The 24,509-nt window shown below is 38.8% G+C and overlaps 1 protein-coding gene across 5 annotated transcripts in view; it reads left to right on the forward strand.

Annotated features, from left to right (window-relative positions):
- The window catches only part of LOC129248382 (serine-rich adhesin for platelets), a 62,231-nt gene extending 38,131 nt beyond the window's left edge, over positions 1–24,100 (forward strand). For all 5 annotated transcript variants that reach the window (XM_054887909.1, XM_054887911.1, XM_054887910.1 and 2 more), the window contains exons 3-8: positions 13,585–13,787; positions 13,862–14,177; positions 14,248–15,114; positions 15,961–17,642; positions 19,048–20,791; positions 22,377–24,100. In XM_054887909.1, the coding sequence (XP_054743884.1) occupies positions 13,585–13,787; positions 13,862–14,177; positions 14,248–15,114; positions 15,961–17,642; positions 19,048–20,791; positions 22,377–22,993 (5,429 nt within the window). In that variant the 3' untranslated portion in view covers positions 22,994–24,100. The remainder of the gene's footprint in view (positions 1–13,584; positions 13,788–13,861; positions 14,178–14,247; positions 15,115–15,960; positions 17,643–19,047; positions 20,792–22,376) is intronic.
- Positions 24,101–24,509: the final 409 nt, after the last annotated feature.

A 24,509-nucleotide genomic window follows, 5' to 3' on the forward strand; every position in this document is an offset into this window, starting at 1 on the left:
TGGTCCAAACGCAAGATTACGTTTAAAAGTAAAATAAGATGGGAGAAATCTAGTGGGATACGATTTAATTCGTGTTGTTGTAACAACATAAAGCTACGCAATAGCGTTTGGTCTTGGAATTGTTTCTTTTAATGTATTGTTGCCGAATTTGGCCTCTATCTCACTAATAGATCTGTCGATATTCCCCTTAAGATCGTTAGAGATTGTTAACAGAGCATCGCAATTTCGCGGGCTCAACCAAAACCGCCCCTGCGAGAGGACTGTCCTAGTAGCTTTGGACCTAAAAAAGGCTTTCGACACTGTCACCCACGCTACTAGATGATATTTTACAGTCAACACTTCCGCCAGTGCTGAAGAGGTGGACCGCGATCTACCCTCCCAGGCATGTCAGGAGGCACCTCCTCAATTACGCGGACGAGATCTAGGACAAAACAGACCGACAATTACTGGATCGGACAGTGTACATACAGATAATTAACGACATTCATCGGGAGACTCTTACCACCTTTTTAAGCTCCCGACCCCCGAATGCCGTCATCGGAGTCTAACCACCACACATTGCAGACGAAGAGCTCCAACTTCCCCGAGAGTCCCGCGTAACCTTGGAACAATTACGTTCTGGGTACTGTAGTAGGTTAAACTTCTACCTATCCAGACTTGTACCCGACATAACACCCGACATCCAAAATATCCATTACTTGAAGGGGTGTGTGTGATTCTACTGAAACATCAGATCATCCCAGTTCACGTTTTCATGACAGTCGGTTCTACGTTACCAGAATGACCCGGATTTATATCAGACCTGGGATTGTCACTCCAGCAGCATTCTCCAATCATTAATAAATAAAAAATAAATAATTGGCGCGTACACTTCTGTTAGGTGTTTGGCCGAGCTCCTCCGCCTATTTGTGGTGTGCGTCTTGGTGTTGTTCCACAAATGGAGGGACCTACAGTTTCAAGCCGACTCCGAACGGCAGATATTTTTATGAGGAGCTTTTTCATGGCAGAAATACACTCGGAGGTTTGCCATTGATTGCCGAGGGGCGACCGCTATTAAAAAAATGTTTTTATTAATTTTGCTTTCACCGAGATTCGAACCAACGACCTCTCAGTGAATTCCGAATGGTGATCACGCACCAACCCATTCGGCTACGGCGGCCGCATTAATGGGCAATGTTTATTGTTACAACAACAACCATCGTTCCAAACAATAACTTTAATTTATCCCGTAGACCGAAATAGCGCTTCTAGGAGAAATTTTGGATAAAATTAGTAAATGGTGCCATCATTTCGTACTTGGCATTTAAATATAATTTCCTGCGGATGCACGGACAGGGTTGTTATACATGTAAAACATACAGCTGTATTCACAATAATAATTTTGAAAAAATAAATTTGCAAAGGTTTGGCTATTTATTTATTTTTAAGGGGTTAGAAGGGATAGTCAGAGGCCCGAAAAAATGATGATTTTCAATCACATCATGTTTCGACTTGACTAGCAGAATATCAAAAAAAATTAATTGTAAAAGTTACGCTGTTTGTGTGGAGCCCGTTTCTCCAGAAGTCCCTTGTGGTGATCATTACAAGTCTTTGGAGTTTCATCTAAAATCAATCAGACAAGAGAAATTAGTTTTATTAATAGATAATCTTGTGCTTTTTTTCCAAAATTAACATAAACGAAAAAATCCGTCGATCAGGCACGAGTTTTTTATGTTTTTCAAAAGCAGTATACATTTTATTGAAATCTACCAAGCGGTTTTTAAGTTACAGTGATCACCAGTTCAAAAAATATAGTTTATTTATATAACGAATGTTCGACATCTTTTCATATGAAAAAAAATGTTAGAAAGAAAAGAAATGCCAAATATCAACACGATTTTTGAGCCACTTTAAACTGGCACTTTAATTTCTAATTCATTCTAATCAATAAAATTGAAATGTTGAAAAATAAAATTTATTGACGTTTTTTTTAATTTTCTACGAGTTTGAAATTTTAAGTTATATGGCTTTTATTGCAGTATAACCAATATTTCTACGTAAATTAATATATAGTCAAAGTTATGGAATGTATTGCGCTGCTATTATTGTGTACATAGGTGTATGTTGGTATTTTGTGGTCAATACCTAGAACGCAGTTGTGACAGTATGAGTCAATTTACACGATGACTTTTTACCCTAGGTGATAGGCATGCACACACGGTGAGTGAAATCGAGGGATTTTTTTGACATTTCTCTTTCATCGTATTCACTTTCGTATTTTTATTCAAGGGCACTTTGGGCTCGCGATCAACGAACGAGTGACCAAAGCTAATTGTCGTGTAAATGCACGAAGATTTTCGTATACTTCTTTAAAAGAACCCTTCGTCTATAATATGAAATTTCAGGTCAAGAATAAATACAGATGGCGATTGTCTTTCAACGTTTGCCGGCATTCTTTGGCTGCAGAACTTTGCATACCATCAGAGGGCGTCGCCTTGCGATATTGAGTACGGTGCTTTGACAAGTCTGTAGCTGCATCCACTGACAACCAAATTGACGCTGTTTATCTGAAAACTGATCTTGTATGTTGTATTTGTAGAAAACTAGAATAATCTGCCGAATAACTAAATGTTATTTTTGGTCAAATTGGAACTTTGAACTTTTTGTAAAACACACAAGTCATCAATGTCATTATTACACACTATCAAATAGCATATAAAATCAATGAAACTTCTTCTGATGGCTGGAGATGTTTTGAAGTACAGAAGCTGAACCATAGTGAGTAAGATAGCTCCGTATGGTACCAATCGTTTAATACCTTTGAGTTTAGCGGTTTAATCTTGAAAAGTTTCTGATGATTTTCGACCACGAGAATATTGATAATTCGTCAATACTTTTTCAGTCTTTGTTGAGGGGAGATGTTTTCAATGTTCTTTAGTAACGTTATGTGGCTTATGGCCTTTTGATAAATGTAAAGCTACTAGAAATGTTCTCTCACAAGATGCTGTCCACTTTACAAATTACAAATAGTATAGATTATGACTGCTTTCGGTAAATACCACATTGATCGAAAAGTTCCTGGAATATATTCAGAAAATTCAAAATATTGGTTTATTTCTCAAAAGTTATAATATCGCCTCTAAAGTAGTCTCCATGAACTGCAACTGCCCTCTAAACATTTATGGAACTCGAAGGTACGGTGCATTAGTCAGGGATAGTTTATTGGGGCGGCAGTCTTTAGTCGGGAAAAACCCGAGTCATTCCGGTACGTAGAACTGGCTGCCATGGGATGTTCTGGAACTCTATTTCCTTATGGCTGTTAAAACGCATTCCCCGTAGTGGAGTCATATCAGATGGCTTCGATTGTTCCCACGACTGTAGGTTCTAAGCTACCGGAACGACCCGGATTTATATCTGGCCAAGAACTCTCACTACCCATACATATGCGGCGAATGCTTATGCTACTTCAACAACAACGGGTGAATTCGATGGCTGTTGGATGGTATTCGTTTCGTTCTTGATCAAAAACTTCCCCATAATAATGGCACTGTGCGATGGTGCGTTATTATGGTGCAAAATCTACGAGTTGTTTTCCCACAAATCCTTCCTTTTTTGGCAAATTGTTTCACTTAAACGTGTCATAACGCCCTAATAATAGTCCTTATTAACTGTCCTCCTGGCAAAAATTCGTGATGTACAATACCGTGAACATGGTTTTTGTTTTACTGAAAACGTCGTGATTTTTTGGTCTTGGTTCATTTAGAGCTCTCCACTCACTCGCCTGATGTCTCGATTGCGCGTCGTACTCATAAACCCACATCTCGTGTCCAGTAATGATGCGTTGGATGAATGTCTTTGGCGATATCAACCCGGTCTCTATTTTACATGAAATTCAGGTCCTTTGAGACCAACTTTGTACCAAGATGACGCAAATTCAAAACATTGCTACAATATCCCGAACGGATCTATAAAAATATTGAACAAAAATGAGGTATTCGAAAGTGTGATACTGACTGATACTTATGATTGCGGCAGAAGCTGTCAGCTGTTAAAAAAATATGTTTGGACCACCCTGTATACATTTTTTGTTTATTTTTCACGAGCACCGACATATCATTTGTGTTTTTTAATATCGGTCTTGTCCCACACAATTTATATTTGATTTGTTGCCAAAATAAAAGTAACGAAAAGCGAGAAATCGAATTGAAATGGGTTTAATCATTCGTACACAATATTCGGCGTTGGAACTCAGTGAGTAAATATGAGTATATACATACATATGTATATATAATTGGCGGTAACACCGATTTTGGATGTTTGGTCGAGCTAATCCTCCTACTTGTGGTGTGCGTCTTGATTTCGTTCCACAAATGGAGGGACCGACAGTTTTCAGCCGACTCCGAATGGCAGATATTTTTATGAGGAGCCTTTTCATGGCAAAAATACACTCGGAGGTTTGCCATTGCCTGCCGAGGAGCGACCGCTACTGGAAAAAATTTCCCAGCACATTAGAATTTCGAAAGAAGTTTGCTCAAAGTGTTGAACTCTTAGTGCAGGAAAATTGAACCGTCGGAGGTAACAAAATTCATTGTGGTATTAGTAGTCTTAAAAAACTAAAAAGCTGAAACCATCTCAACTGAGAGACAAACTGTGAGCACCTTTCCAGCAGCTCACTAGTAAGAGTACCTGTTAAGAAAGAAAACAAAAAACAAGCAAAAAGCAAAGAAGTAAAGAATTTTTTTGAAAGAGAGCAAAGTGCACTCCAGAACTGAGAGGACTTTTGCGCTTTGATATGAATCTGTTTTCTGTCCCACAGAGGGTAGGTGTCCAAAATTTTCGTTTTTCCAATATGTTTTGTCAGCAGTTGATTCAATAATTCTTCTACTCCATTTAGCCTTCATTTCATTGCAAATTAATTTTTTTTCACACGAGCATATTAATGGGATTTTCCTTTTTTTTTGCTTATCTGCCTGAGAAGTAGAAGCATTATACTATTTTTGTGAATTTTTTTGCACCAAAGCAGATAATACCTATGAAAAGATAAAGTCCGGTAAGTTGGAAAAATTCAGGTCAAATCACTGTTTTGTCAGAGTAAAAGGTGGCAAAAGTGTACTAAATCTGGTCCCACATAATATACTTTTAAGGGGGAAAAAGAGATATTTATGGATAAATAAATATTTTTCGAGAAAAATACAATGTGAATTTACTTTTTGAACACACCTCGTATAACTATATCCATTTACAAAATAACAATGATATTATATAATAACATATAACCAATACCAATAGTATACAATAGTACATACACTTAGTGCCGTAAGTACGCTCCTTTGAGGGCATTATAAAAAGTGACATAAAAAATTGTTTAAGTTTTTGAAATAACATTTTTCTTATTTTTAACTAATATAACGACATTATTATATTAAATAAAATGCATAATTCATTTTAGAACACACCATTTAACAAATAAATAAAAGGTTTCAATTTTAAATGCAAAACAAAAGACTCCAAAAGCGTACGCTTATTAAGAAAATACTCGTATATCTAAATTCTCAAAAAACTCAAAAATATGCGAGTTTTATTAGTACCTTGTAGGGTACCCACGACGCGCTTCAACAATTCCCTAAGTGTATTTTACGCAGAGTTGACCGATTTGGTAGTCTCTTCGACAGTAATCTTCGTCCACTCATCCCACATAAGATATTTCACTACTTTTTTGCTAGTAATTTGGGGTTTTCTTATATTTCTTTCCTGATCACTCATAAGTGTTTTTGCCTATTTATTAGTGATATAACTGCTTTTTCTTAGTAACTCTTCCATTACTCGAGGCACTAACATAGTTTTGTTACTTTTTCCTTACTTCATGTTTAATTTCTGAGGAAGTTATCACTACATCTTTCTTCACAGGCCTTATTACCTTGCTTCTTTCCTTTTCTGGTAATTTACAAGGACGCCCTACTTTTGACCTTGAAATTAATTTGAACCGTAATTTGTTAGTTTTGGATTATTGTCCGAACTAATATTTATGCCCTGTATCCTGTTCTTCCTTTTTGTCGACAGTTTTGGCCTTCTTTAGACAAGTTCTTTTAATTTCGCTTTCTCTGTAAGTCTCAACTAAAAGTTTATTAAATAAAACTAATAATTTTACTTACCAAAAAATCGTCCTAACAACACAAAAAGCCAATCTACCAAGGATCAGCATACACTTTTGACACTCGCCTTCCTACGTTTCCGAAAATAAGTAACGTTAGACTGGGCGGCGTCGCATGGTGGCAAGGCGAATCTATTAAAGGTAGTATCGGTACAAGGATGATAGAATATTAGGTTGCGTCTTCCGTATTCGCTGTGCCGTCAGAGCCCATGATTAAACGAACAAAACGAAGGACGATTACGAGTTAATGACAAAGACAAGAGTAGGCGAAAGCAATGGAAACAACCAAACACAAGAAATTATACGCGCACACACACACTTCTTGCACGGCGTCTTCCGCATAAAAACGCAAAAAAACTTTGTACTTTCACAATTTAACACTCGGCACTTTGTTTTCATTAATTTGTTTAGTTAAAATCTCACAAATCCCAAAATTACCAATCCATTCACTGAATGTTCTCAAATTTCTGATAATTTCTCCTCCTTTTGTTTGTTTAGTTCGTTTATTTTGTATTGCAAAGGGGCTTGACGTCAGTATTGTCAAAATCGGAAATAGCATAGCAACTGTTTTGAGAAGGCGTCAATTCGTCTTGGATAGACCAGCTGATTTGTTTTTTTCTTTCGCCGTGTAGATTAGGATATCAGCACAAAATGAAATGACGAAAAGCCGTTTCTAGCTCCAAATGCATGGCGTCTGTTTTTTTTTCTACGTTATTTTGTCGTGACATTTCTATGTACAAAACGTTGTTGTTGGTTTAGTGCCACCACCTTTAATGAGTGCGCCTTGCTTTGTGATGATATTTTTCATCCGCAGCATGACTACTACGATAGAAAACAACGAAGATGCTGAATTTGAATCTGTAAAGAGCTTAGACTAGATTAAATTACTTCGAGCGTTGCACTTCGACCTCGAGGTCTTTTGAGTCTACTCATCACAACACCTTATCCAGACCCAGTTCCCTTATTAACCTCAAGATAGGGCTGGATGGGATTAGCGTATGTGCCTTTCTGCTGGCTGCAGTTGGCCGAGATGTTTCAACCTTCTCCGCGTTATAGCGCCACATTTAACAAGAAGGTGCACTGAAGTCTCTTGGGATTGGTTGCAGAAACGACAAGAATCAGTAGATTATATCCCGATCATGTGCACATGACCACAGTTGATCCGTGGGGAGAACTATGGGTTTCTTTTTTTCTCAGTAAACATTTCGCCTGGCCTGGTTTGGTGCCAGCTATCCTCCCTTAGCCTTAGCTCTTCACCCTTAAGATGTGTTGTCCTATTGCAAGTAAGGGCTCGGGTCCTATTAATGGAGAGGTCGCAGCCTCTCTCGCCAATGCGTCCGCTACTTCGTTCTCAGTTATACACCGCTGTCCTGGGATTCAAATTAGCCGGATGCATTGTGTGTTCCTAGTAGTTTCAGTGTATCGATACATTCACTGAGGACTTAATCTCACAGGATAACAGAGCCTTGAGTGCCGCTTGACTGCAGCTTAGAATGGCAATTCGCTCGTTCCGAAAATTTCTTTCTAAGTTTATCTGTGCACATTGACAGATGGCACACATCTCCGCTTGGAACATGCTTAGAAAGTTACCCATCGGCACAGAACGCTTGGTTCTGGGGCCATGTATTCCATCGCCTATGCCTTCTGGTGTCTTCGAGCTATTTGTGTACCGGTGCGGGGTATACTCCATGATGAGTTTGATTTGATGACTTTAGTGATACGATCTGTGGTAACTGCAGACGGGACAATTCCATATTTTTAGATGACTTCAGTTTTCTTCTACTGAAGCCTTCCTTGGCTAAATGACCATATGAGCGGCGTCACCTAAAGCATTACCTCCATTGCAGCTGTAGGGCAGGATCGCATCGCCCCCGTGATGCACAAACATGCTAATGAGCTTACCGTTAGAATTTCATTGGCAAATAGTATTTAAGAATAGGAGGAGCGTAGAGTTATGAAACCTAGAGTTTGATAAATAACAAATATTTCTATATAGGGTATATCTTATCTGATTACGTTGTGTCTTACTTTTCATCCAAAAAAAATCTAAAGATATTTTCTGTTTTTTTTTTTTTGTTACTTTATTTAATTGTTATAGGTTTTATATATATATATAAAAAGTATACAATCTTTGTTGAATAAATATTTGTTTTTTATGTTACAAAGGAATTAATAATTTTTCATTCGCTGTACGAGTTTCGCTTTGATCTACTGTATGTACAAATATACATACATATGTATGTGTGTTCGCTTGCGTAGGTACTCTTAATACTAGGAATTAATTAGTTCCGTCCTTTAGCTTTGTATCACATCAATTAGAATTTTTCGCGATCAGCGTACAACGTCAAATATGCCGCGTCCCGATCCCCCTCCCTCATAGGAAATGTGCTCGTCAACATTCATCATCTTAGCACAAATGTATGCTTATACACATACATATGTACGTATATAAAAGCATTGTATGTATGTTTGTATTTGCTCACATGCTTAAGCCACTGTCACCAGCACGTCTACTATCGCTTGTTGAGTGCTCTTCTATTATTTTTTGTTTTTAGTTTATTTATTTGCGGAATCGTTGCTATATATACAAAGTAATTCTCTCTGAATCATCAAAGCACACCGCCGGCAAATATCTAAAAATATGAACATGAATGTACGTATAAACATATGTACGTACATATGTATATTGTGTTTTTTTGCTTTTGGTTTTGCATTAATTATTTATTTAATTTTTTTCTCACCATGGTTGCGGGTGAAATTTTGGGTGCATATTGTAGCGTTTGCTATTTTCTGCTTATGTATGTATGTATGTTGTTATTGTATAATGCAGATTTTATTTAAAGATTTGAAAACAGTTACGAAAACAGGGGCTTGATCGACCTTAACGGAGAATTTTTCAACGAATACAAAGTAAAGTTCTTCTATACAATATATGTATGTATATATGCACTTAGATATATTATCGTTAGTTCCTCACTCGTAGCTTTTTCAGGTTGGCTGTGACTTGGTCAAGCCATGTTAACCTTAGACGTCCTCGGACCCGGGTCGTTAGGGAGCTTGTTGTTAAAAAGGTCTTAACCATCAAAGCCTTTCGGATTTAATGTGTTTAACGACATCTTCTTCTCGGCATAAGTTCTGACACTCGTCGTTGTAGCGTATTCGGTATGTTCCATCGTTGCAGTGTATGAGGCCAAACATCCTTCGGATCATTTTTCGCTCGAACACTCTTAAGGGGTTACATCCGTCCAGCAGCGCCAAAAATGCGCTAAAAGAAAAACTGTTTTTAGAAGGGTTAACAATAGAAATAAGTATAAAAAATTGTATACATTGTTTATTACTACTTAAACTTTATAAAAAAAATGTATTTTAATTTTTCTTTACAAACATTAGTATATAAAAAATCACGTGACCCAAAGTACAATGAAAACAGTTACTCCACGGTCAGCATCATTTCTTCTTTAAATGTTGATGGATCTGTAAAAAGTAAAAAAAAAAAAATTTTATAAAATAAAGTTGTAGTTATAGTCTGTCGAGCGGGATCTTTGAATTTCGAAAAATTTTGCAGTTTATGGCATTTTAATGCGTTGTACGCCATAAATGCCACACTTTAATTATATTTATAAAATTATATTAATAAAAATATTGAAAATAAAATCTATAGAGAAAACACTTGCGAATATTTAAAAGAAAACCGCATCAAAAAATATTAACAACTGTATGAGTTATCATGCGGACCGTGCCGGAAAAAGTAGATTCGAGAAAAACGAGTTTAAAGTTTGAAGTACAGGAGCGCGCGGACCGCTCTCTACTTAGTTAACGGGCTGTTGAAGCTATAAAATTGGGCATTTCCACATGAAAATTTCACAGTATATTCTTAAGAAATATCAAAAAACAAAAAATTGAAAATTCTGGACGTATGCAACCCCTTAAGCTTCTTTAGTCTTTGCTTGTCATTCTTCAACACTCGTAGGCTTACGACAGCAACGGCAGTATTATTGACTGGTAGAGGCGGAGTTTACATTCGCCTTTTATATGTTTCATGTTGTAGTATTTTTATATACTACTCGTACATAGGACATTGTAAGGAGGTTTTTTACAGTTAAGTTTAATCCATCTCGTTCTTGTGATCTGCTATAGCGTCATAAAAAAGTCTACAATCCTTGCGTGCTAATTAACGTATTTCTAATAAGGAAAAGGAGCTAAATAAATACAATCTATATGGTGTCTTTTATTTCTCGCATTAATAATGCATTCATTCTACCCTTCGCAGGACTGTCAAATTTTCGCTTTCTTTTCTCAAACTGTTATACTCTGACCTGGCGAAGGTGTGGCAATTGCTACCCTCTACAAAAAGCAGGGATTAGCGTTGTTTAGCAGATTTTTGTTTATCTGTATACGCAAGTTGGTCGAAATAGTTGCTCGAAAGCTTTTTTTGTTACAAGAAAATGAAATAAATTAATTATTCTATTTTATGAATGAAAATATGAATGAATGAAAGAATAAATGTGCCCTTGTAGAGTGACACGTCTGCTTCCGAGTGTCCCGCGAAATGATATTCACCCTGCTTCCTCCCACTGCCCTTCTAATTATTGATACTTTTGTTGTTCCTGTTGTTCTTGTTGTATTTGCTACTGTATTTGTACTCAACTCTTTCGTACGACTACCTGGTCGATAAGGCAAGTTTAGCAGTCTCTAATTTGTTTCTGGAGATCTCATTTGGTCCGTCCCGTCAATTCGTCCGAGTTTTAAGGAGGTGCCGGAAAACAGCCGAATATACCTCCTGACTGCAAATCATTCAAAGGGGACGGTGACGCATAACACTTTAGGCTAAGTGGTGGCAGCTCTTGGTCTACGTCTCAAGCGTTACCATGCATCCGGGTGAAGTATTGTCCAACGACAATTCCTGCCGGTGCCTGGATCTGGTTGGAGATTCGCTTAAGGCCCTGCATCACGTCAAGATGGCTGCGCTCAAAGGGGATTTCGGCATATAGCGGGGGATATTTTTCTGCGAGAGAAGAAAACGCTACGACAAGATTCAATTTTTAACACTCAAGAACACACTAATTTTCTCCTGCAGCATTATAATAATTTTGAGGCCGCACCAAACGGTTGCTTTCAGTGGATGTCATGGCTGTTCTTGCTCTTATGCCCAAATACGATAATTTTGCTTATTAACGTAGGCATTAATCCAAAATGAGCCACAAGTTGGCCTAATTGCGCGATGAACACTTTTCACAGAGCGTCGATTTTTGTAATACAATTTTACGATTTGTGTTGAGGCGTAAGTCTTTGCATGATGAAATGTCAAAGAGTACTGAAAAAAATTATGTATTTACTGTGACAGTAGTCACGCGTGATCTGTCAGAAAAATCCTATTCGAAAAGGTACCTCCAATCTGATCACCCTTTATATTTTGCCCTTGCTCCAATGGTAAGTTGGGATTGAAAATGAGAAACATTGGGCATGGCTAGTGGATTTAATGATAATTTTCTTCTGCTACAACAGCAACATTAGGAGTTGTACCTCTTGATGTTCTTCCGCAAATAGATACCCCTGAAGTTTTATGTACTAAAATCTTAACAAAAAACTACTACTACGCCCACCTTCCTGTAAACTGAGCATTTTATTTCTATCCGCCCGGCTGTCTATGCAAATGTTTTAACACTGATTCTCAAAAAATTCAGAACCCATGACTTGTCGGCGCATGACAGCACTTGGCCGGATATAAATTTGCGTCGCTCCGGTAACGTAGAACTGGCTGTCATGCTAACATTGTTGTTGTTGTAACAATTTACTAAACCCTGCCAGTGCGGCGTAGTCACCGATCTTCGTAGTCTAACTAATTTAACGGTAGGCCCAGAAAACTTGTTGTTTCAAAAAATTGGGTGTAGAGGGAGAGAGGTGAATAGGTGGTTAGTATCGTGCGGTGTGCCTTCACATGCTGGACATATAGTGATTATGTCGGGGTCAATTCTGGATAAGTAGGAGTTTAACCTATTACAATATCCAGAACGTCATTGAGCCAAAGTTACGCGGGCCTCGCGAGGCAGTTAAAACTCTTCGTCTGTAATATGTGGTGGTTGGTCTCCGATAACGGCATCCGAGACTCGGGAGTTTAGGATGTTGGGAATAGTCTCCCGATGGATGTCGTTTAATAGCTGCCTATATACTAGTTTTTAAAGCATTTTCCAAGAGGAGATGTATAATATCTGTCTGTGTGCAAAGGAATTCCCAGAATGAGCGAATAGGCATTCCGAGTGACAGTTAGGCGGGACTAATCATCCTGTCATATTAAGTCCTCACTGGTCCTTGAGTGTATTAAGCAGCTGAATCTGTTACGAACGCACAATCGCATCCGGCTAATTTGGGTCCTGGGTCACAGGGAACGAAGTAGGGAACGCATTGGGAAGAGAGGCTGCGGCTCGTCCTTAATAGGATCGGAGCTGTTCCTTGCTATGGGACAATACACCATCAAGGGGAAGCTTAGGAGTGAAGAGCTAAGGCTAAGGGAGGTTAGCTGGCTCCAAACTCTGGTGATACGCAAGACAAAATACTTACAGAGGGTACAACCAAAAGATGTTTAAAAAACTTAGAATCTTCCGTAAGAATATATTGAAAATGCACACCACTGCAGACTGCGCAGATGACTGCACGTAATCGGGATATGCTCCACTGATTCTTATCGTTTCGGGCACCAATCCCAGGATACTCCCATGCACTAGCTCTATCTTTAGTTTAATAAGGCAACTAGAGCTGGATGAGGCACTGTAAAGAGTAGATGGCACAAAAGACCATGAGGTCGAAGTGCAAAACTTATATCAATCTATGTCTATGTCTATATACTGTCCGGTCCAGTAGTTGTGTTTCGCCTTGGATCCGGGCAGTGTAGCTGAAGAGATGCCTGCTGATACGCCTGGGAGGTGGCTCAGACTCTAGCAAATGTCTGCAGTGGTGATACCTGCGGTTGCACCCAAGTAGAAACTGCTTGCTGAGCTTTTTGCTGTACTCCTTAACCGGGAGTATGGAAGCCTCGTTGTGAAGGTGTTGCAGGGGTCGTTGTCGTGGTGACGTCTACTATCTCGGTGCTAAGCCTTGAAGAAAAGAAGCAGCTGTACTATTAAGACCCGTTGCTTTCCAAAAATTAAAATATAATGACTTCAGAAACTGGAAAAGGTTTGAGTTTGATCTATTGAAGTAATGAATCACTTTGTATCTAATAATGGACCTACATAACCCATCTAATTGATCAGTAAATTTTATGTTTCTGCCGTCTGAGATAAAAGTGTGCGTCAAAAAGTTAGATTAAGGGTCGGTACATCAGCTACCGAAAATTTCAGCTCGATAGTATTAAAATTAACGAATTACTATACATATATGTATACACAAAAGATACTTATGTAATTATATATATATACTTACATACATACTTATACATATATGCCATTTTCTTTTAGCATGCTTGGTTAAGAGCATCTCCGAAATCGCCGAACTCTATGTGATGTCATGCCGCAAACATAAAACAAAACCCTTGCAAACTGTATTGGATCATTTGAAGGGTGTTGAATTAAATAAACAACAACGCCAGCCATTGTTATCGTTGAAATCAATTAAATTGGCAGCCAGCGATTGTGAAGCATTGGAAGAAATTTTCAAACGGGTAATCGTTATATTGGACTGATGGATTGCGGAAAATATTTGAGCATATTTTTCCTGTAATCAATATTTTTTCAGGTACAGTACAAATTTATAGATCTCTCATCGTGTGACCTGGACGAGTGGGCGACAAGCGCCCTTTTTGAAATGATTGAGTATTATGAGGCAGCTAATGAGTTGGACATCTCCTCAAACTCGGACGGCATGACCGTACGTGGTTGGGCTGGCTGCATGGCTATGGTTAAACATAGCGAGGAGCTGCGGGTACTAATCGCCCAAGGCAATCCAATTTCGAAACAAAGTGCTGATGGCTTGGGCCAGGCGATAAGTACATCCAATTTGCATACGTTAAAATTGGAGCATTGTGGTTTGAGAGGCGCGCTAGACGGATTATGTAATTAATATAATGAAAAATATGTGTCTGCTTTGTTTTCTAATTAAATCCATCAAAATTCATTTTACAGGCTTTAAATTACGCTACAATGCGACGCTTAAAGAGCTATGGTTAGCGCATAATGATTTGGATTGCAAAGATGCTGAAGCTCTTGGCGATTTGTTGAAGGTTAATCATTACCTTGAACTAATCGATATAAGTAATAACAATATTAGAGATAAGGGCCTTTTGTACATCGTGGAAGCACTAATACTGCAATCACATGAGCTGGAACGGCGATCGATGCTTCAGCGCTCATCTGCAATCGACGACGATGATAGTTTGTCATCGATTGAAGCCTCACAGACAACTGAGTTAGACTCTAGTGACTCGTTTAGCAATAATGGCAAGGGCAGTGCTGAAGAAAATGCAGATAATAGTGAAAGCGATGATAATGTCTCAGATAACAGACAAAAACAACAGGCCATTGTTGAGAAGTCTGTGGATGTGGCCACTGATAAAGTCACAAATGCTAGTGGATGTTCAGCAACGGCGATTGCCGTTGTGGGATCGTTGGATGAAATGGACGGTGATGACGATACAGAAGACACAGTGAAATCAAGCAATCATAAGAATGTTACATATGCGCCCAGTGGCCAATCAATGTTGGATAAGTTGCTATCGATGAACAGTGAGAGCAGCAGCGAAGAGGGCGCGTCTAATTTGTCGACAGATACAATAGCGGCATGTGGTTCTGAGGATGCGAGCATCACCAGTGATGACATCTTTGAAGCGTCCGCTGGCACAGGGGCTACAAGCACACCGGCCGATACTAAGAATAGCAATTCCAGCGTGAAGGCGGCAACCGATTCTACCCCAGCGGCGGGTGCGCGTATTGAGCGAGATACTCACATCAAAGCGGGCCAAGGAAAAGTTGTAGACAAAATAACATTGATTGGTGAGTTTTTAACAAAATAAAGTGGCGGATGTAATAGTTTTTTGCGATGACGTAATATATTATATTATACAGGAGATTAGTTTTTTTTTGAAATAAGAGATTATAAGAAATTATATAAAATAGTATGGCCGCCTTTGTCGAATGGATTCGCGCGTGACTAATATTTGGAGTAGGTAAGTTCGGATCTCGAGCGGTGTTAGGTGGGTAGGTTTTGAGAGGGCACGTGAATAGGTGGTTAGTATCGTGCGGTGTGCCTTCAAATGCTGGACATATATTTAGTATGTCGGAGTCGATTCTGGATAAGTAGTAGTTTAACCTACTACAATATCCAGACCGTAAATGAGCTAAAGTTAGGTGAAACTCTTCGTCTTCAATAGGTGGTGGTTGGCCTCCGATAACGGCATTCGGGGGTTGGGAGTTTAGGATGGTAGTAACAGTCTGCCGATGGATGCCGAAGATGCTGCCATCGAAGAGATTAAGCTGTAGGAGCTAATTTTCTATCTTAGATGGTATAAGGTTGTTATGTGAACCTTTCCGTCCAACAATCCAAGGTTGGATGCTATCAAAGACGAATTCATAGAGCGACTTGAAGCTCATCTTCTCTAAGCTAACTATTCAGCAGATTGGGCATGCGATTCTTTGATTCAAATTAACCATACTGTAACGTTATGCATTTTAGACATGTACTAATTTAATTTTATAATTTTAGTATATTTCTGTTGTTTTAGCAATTATCATTTGTCTTATTTTTTATCTACAGATACTTATAATATTGCCAACTCATTGAAAAAATGAATCTTGAAAAAATCTTGTATTGTTTCTTATTGGTTTTCAATTGTTTTGCAGATATTACTTCTTCGGAGACAGATCCTGCCAGCACAACCTATGACAATAGCAGCAACGGTAGCAGTGCAGAGTTAACCGTTGCTAATAGTAACAACCTCAGTGAGAGTGTATCGACCACGTCCAAATTAAGTAATGATGAAAATAATGGCAACAACAACACTACAAGTGGTGCTATTACCGACATTGGCAGTGACGAAGACGTTTGCGGCAAGTACAAAAACTCAGGGAAATCGACCACTCAAGATCAGGATAACCAGAACCAGAATCTTCTTTCGCACCAACAGCCAAATGCTCCTAATGTAGGTGGTGTTTTCGAAGTAACCGCCGGGGAAGGTGACTGCACAATCGCCGAAGCGCCTGCGGCTATCTCTGCTGTCGTTGGTGGCGAGCATCTACCTGCCGATCATCAAACATCCTTATTGCAGCAACAATTGCCTTCTAAGGCTGTGGATGTGAATAAAAATACAAAGCTGAACGACGATTTTGATGATACGCATAGCACTGATTCTGCATTTGAAAGTGCTTCTGAGGGTGATATTAGTCGGCATTTGCCTGAAGAATACAGTCGGCTATCATCTTCATTTGATGGTGCACCTATGGATGATATTGTTAAAGGTGTAGCTATCGAAACGGGCACTATTGCTACTGAGTCTACTGAGTATTTGGCAGATGCAGGTGTAACACCGACGTCTACGCCAACACCGCCATCATCGCTGCGCACCCACCAATTAGGTGTCTCACTAAGCGCACTGGACGAAAACATAGATGGCAATTGTCGTACAATCACGCCTAATACGGATTTCACAGCTAACACATATGCCAGTGTGGTAAAGATGGTGAAGGATGAAAAATCAGTGACGATACAGCCAACAGAAACTGCTATTAGCCAACCTGTGACGACTGTAGAGGAAAAACACGACGACAATTCCTTGCATGAACTACCTGCACTGCCGAAAGTCACTATCGCTTCTGATAGTTTAGTGACCAAGGACAAAGAGGCGCTCAGTAAGAGTCCGATTCCAACACCACCGCCACCGTCAACATCCCCAGGTGGAGTTAGTGTCGGTATGCGCCGTACGGAATCTTCGGTCACCTTCATTACACCCGCCACTCGCCATCGCTCACAGAGTTCAGACAGTCTTTGCAGCGACAATTCCCTGGACGGCAGCATTAGTAGTGATCTAAATTTTTCCGCTTCATCACAGCTCAATGAAAAGTTGACCAAAAATGACACACTCACGCGACAACAGCGACAATCGGACCCTCGTAACGAGCCGGTGGTGAAGACACCAGGTGGCCTGAAAGCGCTCGCACTCTGGAATAACAATCTAAGTAAAGAAGCTGGATACTACATAGCCCACTTATTAGCAGATACCACTTCGCTGGAACTGTTAAATATCGGCAAAAATTGTCTTTCTAATGACTTTGTGACACGTATTAAAGATAGCCTGATACGGAATACAACATTGACGACACTGGGACTACAAAGTGCGCATCTGAGTGCCAACGGTATCGAAACTTTGGCATCAATATTGACATTTGGCGGTAATAGCACTCTGCAGCGGTTAGATATTCGGGACAATAAGTTGGAAGTGGAGAGTTTGACGAAAATCGCTGAAGTGCTCAAATCGAACACAACCATTACGCAAATCGATATTGATGATGAGCCCAAGCGGTTGTCGGTAAGTAGGTTTTTCGCATAACGAAATGTAACTGCTTTGAAGTTGAGTTACGGAGTTGCGTTTTGAAGTGTTTGATTATTAGTTTTCATCTTTTGTTTGTGGTCTTAAATTCGTTTTACGCTCATGAAAAAAGTCTAAAGTTTGCAAAGAAAATATATAATATATATTTAATTTATCATCGGACATCACAAAGTTTTATTTCTAACAGCGATTTTCTGACCATATCAAACCTCCAAAGGTTTCTCATTTGTGTGAGTTCCTTAACAACCAGCCTCTATAGTTAGAATAAGACATCTTTCGGAATATATCGGGTGTTTTTTTAGCTGCAAGAGATCGATAGTCCTCGATCGATAACTACGGTTTGACGGCAGAGAATGACAAACTGTGTTGACATTTCTGTTCAGAAAGGCTTGGCAAGTCATGATTCCAAATTGTGGAAAACATTTTCATTTGAAATTTTTTATTTAAAAAATGGTTTCATTTGAAAAAAAATTTCATTTTTTTATTTTGAAAAATATTTTATTTAAAAAAATTTTTTATTTTGAAAAAAAAGTGTCTGTTCGCGAAGTTCATAGAGCACTTCGTCCATTTTACTTGCTGTTTACACGCTGGCGGCATCTCGGTCCTTATTTCTTTCGAAATGAGGAAAAAGCTGCTGTTACGAGGCAAGCTGACCCAATTTTGCTTTTCAAAAATTATTCGACGAAATTTGGTTCCAACAAGACGGCAAATTGCAACAATTTGCCAGACGTGCGATTTGCTGCATTATTCAAGCCACCATTGACACCATACGGCCAGATTTATTGGAAAGAGTGTTCAAAGTAGCGGCAGACATGGAGGTTTATAATAAAAAAATCATGCCGACAATATTTCCGTTTTGTATTATCATTTTAAGTTCTCATGCTCTTAAAAAAACACCCGATAGTGCGTGGTGCATTTTTTAATGACACGATTTCATGATCGTTACTACGCTCTTAACAATTTACTGCTAGTTTGAAAAAAATCCATAGTGAATTTGAACATAATATTTAACATAATTGAAAGTTCAGTGCCTACGAAAATCAAATACTTTTGTACTTTGCATGTTTTGCGCTCAAGTTTGAAAAATTACAATTAGTGCCTCATGTCACGGACGTACACCAGCGGCCAACAAATCAACAAGAATGCGTAAGTATGAAAGTCAATTCGCGAATTGCTGGCTGCCTGAACGAATGGCTTAGTTTCTGCTTGCAAAGTGCTCAAAAAAAAAAAAAAGAAACAAAAATTTTTTTTATTACTTAATGCTTTTCTGTGCGTTTATTTTAAATCACTAAATTTAATTATTGGAATCCACTTGTTTGCTTATGCTTTCACTTACCTGCATATATATATTTTATAGAGTTCTTTTAAATATTCTGTATTCCAGGTGGGCAGTGAGGCGCACATGGATTATACGCGCGTCCTAGAGAACGTACGTTCAATGTGTTCGCGCAATGAAAAGACGCAGACACAGTTACAGTCGGACAAATCCTTTAATAGCGGTTGCGGGGGCGCTGCTAATAAGCGACGCGGAGGTTACTATTTGGGCTCACGAAAAATTTCATTGACCTGTCATACGCGTCCACTAGTTGAGTCTACTAAAGTGATACCGCCCAATGCAGTACCGTCATCGGCGGTCAATACCAAATTGGATGCGAAGCGTAAAACAGGCGCCCGCCTGCGCTCGCCTGTGCCCAGCCCACCAACAATATCGCCATCATCGTCGCCAAATCGTAGCCGTTTTCAAGTGTTTCGTGTTACCGAAGTTAGTCCACTGACCTCACCATTAGCACAAACGCCACCCTCGTCGGGATCGTCCACATCATCGTTAGCCACCAATAGTAATAGCAGCAGTATTTCTATGCCTGCTGATATGCCATACAAGAGTTCTGTGAGTGCGGTACCTGTGACATGCTCATTTCCAACTTCTAGTTCATTACCTTCAATGGCCACAGTCACGTCGTCGACTCAATCCATCAAGCGCTTCTCACCGTCGCCTCGCTCACGTTTTCTAGTGTCGAAGATTTATGAGGATCCACGGGTGCCTTTGGCCAGTCGCTCGTTGCCTCCAATTACACCACCGATTCATCTGCCACCGACACCAATCGCAAAGCATGCTCCCGAAAGTGTCAAGCTATCAATATTTTGTCCCACACCAGAAAAGTCAAGCACGCCAATTGAAAACAAGCCAGTCGAGGGGAAATCCGAAACGCTCGACACAAGTGTAACAATAGCGATCAACAGCAGTGGCACCGAACTCTGTGTTGCGCAAGCTACAACATTAATTGTTACTCCGCCTACACCCGCCGTGGTGGAGTCCAGTGCAAATAGCAGTAGCACAAATATGCCTGATTTTAGTCCGAATGTTAATCATAAAAAAGTTGATAGTACAAATGCAATAGCCCGTATGCAGACGCAACAAGAACAACAATCACAAATAGAAACACAAACAACATTACAACCAAAACACATTCAACAACAACAACAACAACAACAACAAGATATTTCAGCGCAAAACATTAATGCACCAACCACTGCTGGCTGCCAAGCTGCCACCACCACCATCACCACAACTACTACTACCCAGAACCCCAACAATAATTCACTATCACCCATCTACTCATCTTCGTCCTCCTCTTCGTCTACATCGCCTGCGTCGTTGCATTCGAATTCCTCATCAACATCGACATCCTCAGCGTTGTCGGCCATTTTTTCGAGCAGCTCGACAGATTCCACCGATGGCATAAGTGGCAGTGGTGCAGCTCGCGGGGAGCTAAGTTTGCGTGATGAACTTCTAAATGCAACATCCATCCGTTGTCCGCTTGCCGTTTTCAATGATAATGACAACGACATAACGCTCACTAAGAACTCGGCTCACGAATTGGCTACGCCACCTTCGTCGGCGATGGCATCGGAAGAATCGCAACAACGTCAACGCAAAGTGTCGTGGATAGCAAACCCTGGCGCTGTAGACAAGTTACGTTCGTTGTTTTTCCAGCGTAGTTCATCGCCTGAAAATAAGGCACAAGCACCAGCAGCTGGTCCGTCAGCACAGGCAACTGCGACAAATCCTACAGTTAGCACCCCCCCTACCAATAACAACACAACATTGGCCATTAACAATGCTGCAGGTGAGTGAGTGTGAATGCAGTAGAGGAAAAACTAATCTTTGTAAATTAAAAAATGCTCATATACAATTTTTCGAACATCACCAAAAATTACTTACGAAAATCAGCGTTTAGCTGCTTTTATAGGATACGCCTAATTATTACTTTACGCGGTTATCTGGGCTCAAACAATTTCCGCTTAGAAAAAATCACGGGAATTCACGCTAACTCAATATGTTCATACAAAAACATATTTTAAATAATTTATGATGTAAGTAACTCACTAGAAAAGTTGCTGGGGAAGTGTTTCCTATTTAATTTTAGCCAGTTGGGACTTTAGTTAGTCATTCGTCGCTTTCTTCGCCGTCAAGCTTTCTGGTAGAATTTCCAGGCGCTTTTTGTGTTGGCGAGCATCTTAAACTCTACGCACTAAGCATTTCGATCTATTTCGCACTTCGAATATTATAATATTATATATCTAGCGTGGCAGAAATGGCATGGCATTTTTCGTCGGACCTGTACTAGGTGCAGGTGAAGTTGATTAGCATGAGTCCATAATATCGGATATGCTGCCTTTCCCCATTGGCACTGCAGTCGCCAAATCAACAGTTTGATATCGTGTGAACAGAGAGGAGCGCTACTTCTATGTGAAACGTAATCCTACTACGTTTATATTGTCGGCATTCACAATCAATCATAAAACATTCCCCATACATTTTTTAGAATACTGCAAAAGTGGCATTCCATGTATGGATTTTAATTGAGGTAACGCAAGTTCAGTATTTTTAAAGTAATTACTTAACGGGGTTTCGCTTTATTTCGACGATGAAAATTACATATGGTAAGTTGTAATTATCTTTCTCCAAAAAGTTTGAAACAGTTTTTTAACTAATCATCAATTTCTGGGAATTGGAATAAGTGCTCACATGCCGGTTACTCAGCTCGACAACTTTCATGATTTTATCAACAATTTCGATGATTGGTCTACGAAAACCGAATAATTGCATTCGATACCTCATTGGGTCCATAAACATCGTTAATTTTTTTGGTCTCCTGCTCCAACTTTTCACCTCGGTCGTAGTGGTACTGAAAAATTTATATGTTTCCTTTTTTTTCTTTCTTTTGGAAAGTTGTAACACATAACAGACTTCACCAAATACAAAATTGTCAAAGAACTTTGTCATAGAAATACCCCATGTAGACATCGTGAAATATGGCTCATTGAAGGCAGCTATCGGAAAACTTGGACAACTTTTTACTCCATATAATTGGTGTATACCTATCTTGTTAAGCTGATTTTCTAATCCAACTTTTGCTACAAATGAGAAGCAGAATCGAACCCAGAAGTTTCCCTTCTATCATTTGATGATTCAGGGTGGAATTCAAACCAGGGATCTTCCGAAAGGTAGTCGTGCCTTTTACTGCTTTGCTCTGGCGGTTGATAGCGTCTTTGTTAACTTTAATTCATCTGCCATACTGGTTCTTCTGACAAAGCCAAATAAACGTTAACCGCCTTTACTTGCAGAGTTTATAAGCTCATTTATTACAAAATATTTAGATCTACATTCTGTCATTACTACCTATGGTGCTCACATATTATTATTTGCAGCTTTCAATATGTCCGATGGCGCTTTGAGTGATGCATCCTCCCAACAGCTCTTGCAAAAATTCGTCCATGCCTCGCAGCAGCTAAGTAAGGTGTTTCGGCAAAATTTGTCATTTGGAAATGAAGTTGCAACAACAACAAATACATTTACTAGCGTTTTCGGCGCTACAGCAGGCGCTGATGGTAGTGGTGGCGGTTGCGGTGCGCTACCATCATCAGAGCAGCATGACGCCACGCTCATTCCCACCGAAGTGAAACAAGAAATCAAAGAGAACATCTCACCGGAACATACTATTAATGAGGAAACGTTGCAAGGCTTACAAAAGCTAGCGGGCATTGAGGGGGCGGTGCGCTGTGTACAAGAACAACAGCATCAGCAGCAATTAGCAACAGGAGCGGAGGCGGGAGCGGGATCGGGATCGGGAGCATCGTTGGAAGACGTGGATGCTGCTGTGGTTATAATGAAACCTGCAGCCCTAGAAGAATTCAATGCCAAATTGGCTGATAACGCGAGCATGGATAGCAGCACACTCGCAGCCGCCGGAGCGTTGACAACCTTAGTCAAAGAGGAGCCCACAGACAGTAGTGCGGCGGCCTCGAATGCTGCTGCCAGCACTTAAGCTAAATGGTTTTATTTTTTAATTTCTAACTGTAATCTTTAAACATTATTTAACTTTTTTTTTATATACATATATACATAGATTTTTTTTCTAATTTAAAAATTGGGAGTTGTATTGTTGTACACTTATATATTATTAATCTATACAGACAGACGATATACATATACATACATATACTATTTGGCGATCACGCACTTAAGTAACTTAAAATTAGTGGATTTTCTAATACTTGTGCTAGCTTTAAGAAATATTCGCGCTTTCTTCTCTCCCTCTTTTATACAATTACGCTTAGGCAGTATATTTTTTTCAATTATGCAATTATGTTTTCAAACTAGGTGAAAAACGTACATACATACATATGTCGTATAGCATGCTGTGTGTACCGATTGCACAAACGCATTTGCGATTAGTACAGATTTTTATGAATGCTAACGGCCTTAAGAAAATCCAACAACTACTGATATCGCTTAAATTATTTCAGGTCTCAGGCATGCGTCGAATTTCAACTGCGCTTTAAAACTTCATAGACTCGATCTACTCTATACTCACGGTTTCTACATTTTCAACCAAAAAGTGTGATAAGTGGCGCTAGTAATAAGGTCCAGCAACAGTGGAGCAATAATGTAGTACCAAATGAGAGCAGAATAAGTACCAATTTTTTGCTATTTAAGAATGTTTGAACCTCGTAGGTTTGTGCTAGGAAAATTTATAATCCAGAAACTCCTCTCCTGATGGTCTATTGCTCTTGTTTGGTTTTATATTATTGTTGTTCCTTGACGAGTCAATGTTAGTGTGTGTGTGTGTGTAATTGTAAATATGTATGTATTCTGTTTGCCTCAGAAGCGGAAGTAAAATTAGGTAGTGGTGTGATATGGTGATGTGTTTGGTGTTGAATTGATGCTAACTGTACATTTTTTCTTTAATTTCTGAAATTCGACGTGTTTGGGTGATTTTGTGGAGAAATTCTGTAATGCGACACAACAGTCCCTTGTTATCGAGAGTTTATCGTATTAATTTCGGGCTTTGCTTATGATTCGAACAACAACAGATGAATGCATTAAAAATGTGTAAAATCAATTAAAGGAAATTAAATTCAAAAATTAAAACTAAAATATTAAAACAATAAAAATAAGAATAAAAATATTAAATAAAAAATAAAAATGTCAAATAAAAAACAAAAATAAAAATATTAAATAAAAAAAAATAAAAAAATATTAAATAAAAAAAAATTAGAATAAAAAATTAAAAAAAAAAAAACAAATTAGAATAAAAAATTAAAAAAAAAAATTAGAATAAAAAATTAAAAAAAAAAGTTAGAATAAAAAATGAAAAGAATTAGAAAAAAAATTTACAAAAAAATAGAAAAAAATACTAAAAAAATTAGAACAAAAATATTAAAAATAAAATATAGAATAAAAAGTAAGAAAAAAAAATAACTAAAAAGGAGATACAAATTAAAACAAAAAAAAAATTGAAATAAATGGAAGCTAATATCGAATCGATACAAAGTCCAAAT

The sequence above is a fragment of the Anastrepha obliqua genome, chromosome 5, assembly GCF_027943255.1.
Source record: "Anastrepha obliqua isolate idAnaObli1 chromosome 5, idAnaObli1_1.0, whole genome shotgun sequence".
Lineage (NCBI taxonomy): Eukaryota > Metazoa > Arthropoda > Insecta > Diptera > Tephritidae > Anastrepha > Anastrepha obliqua.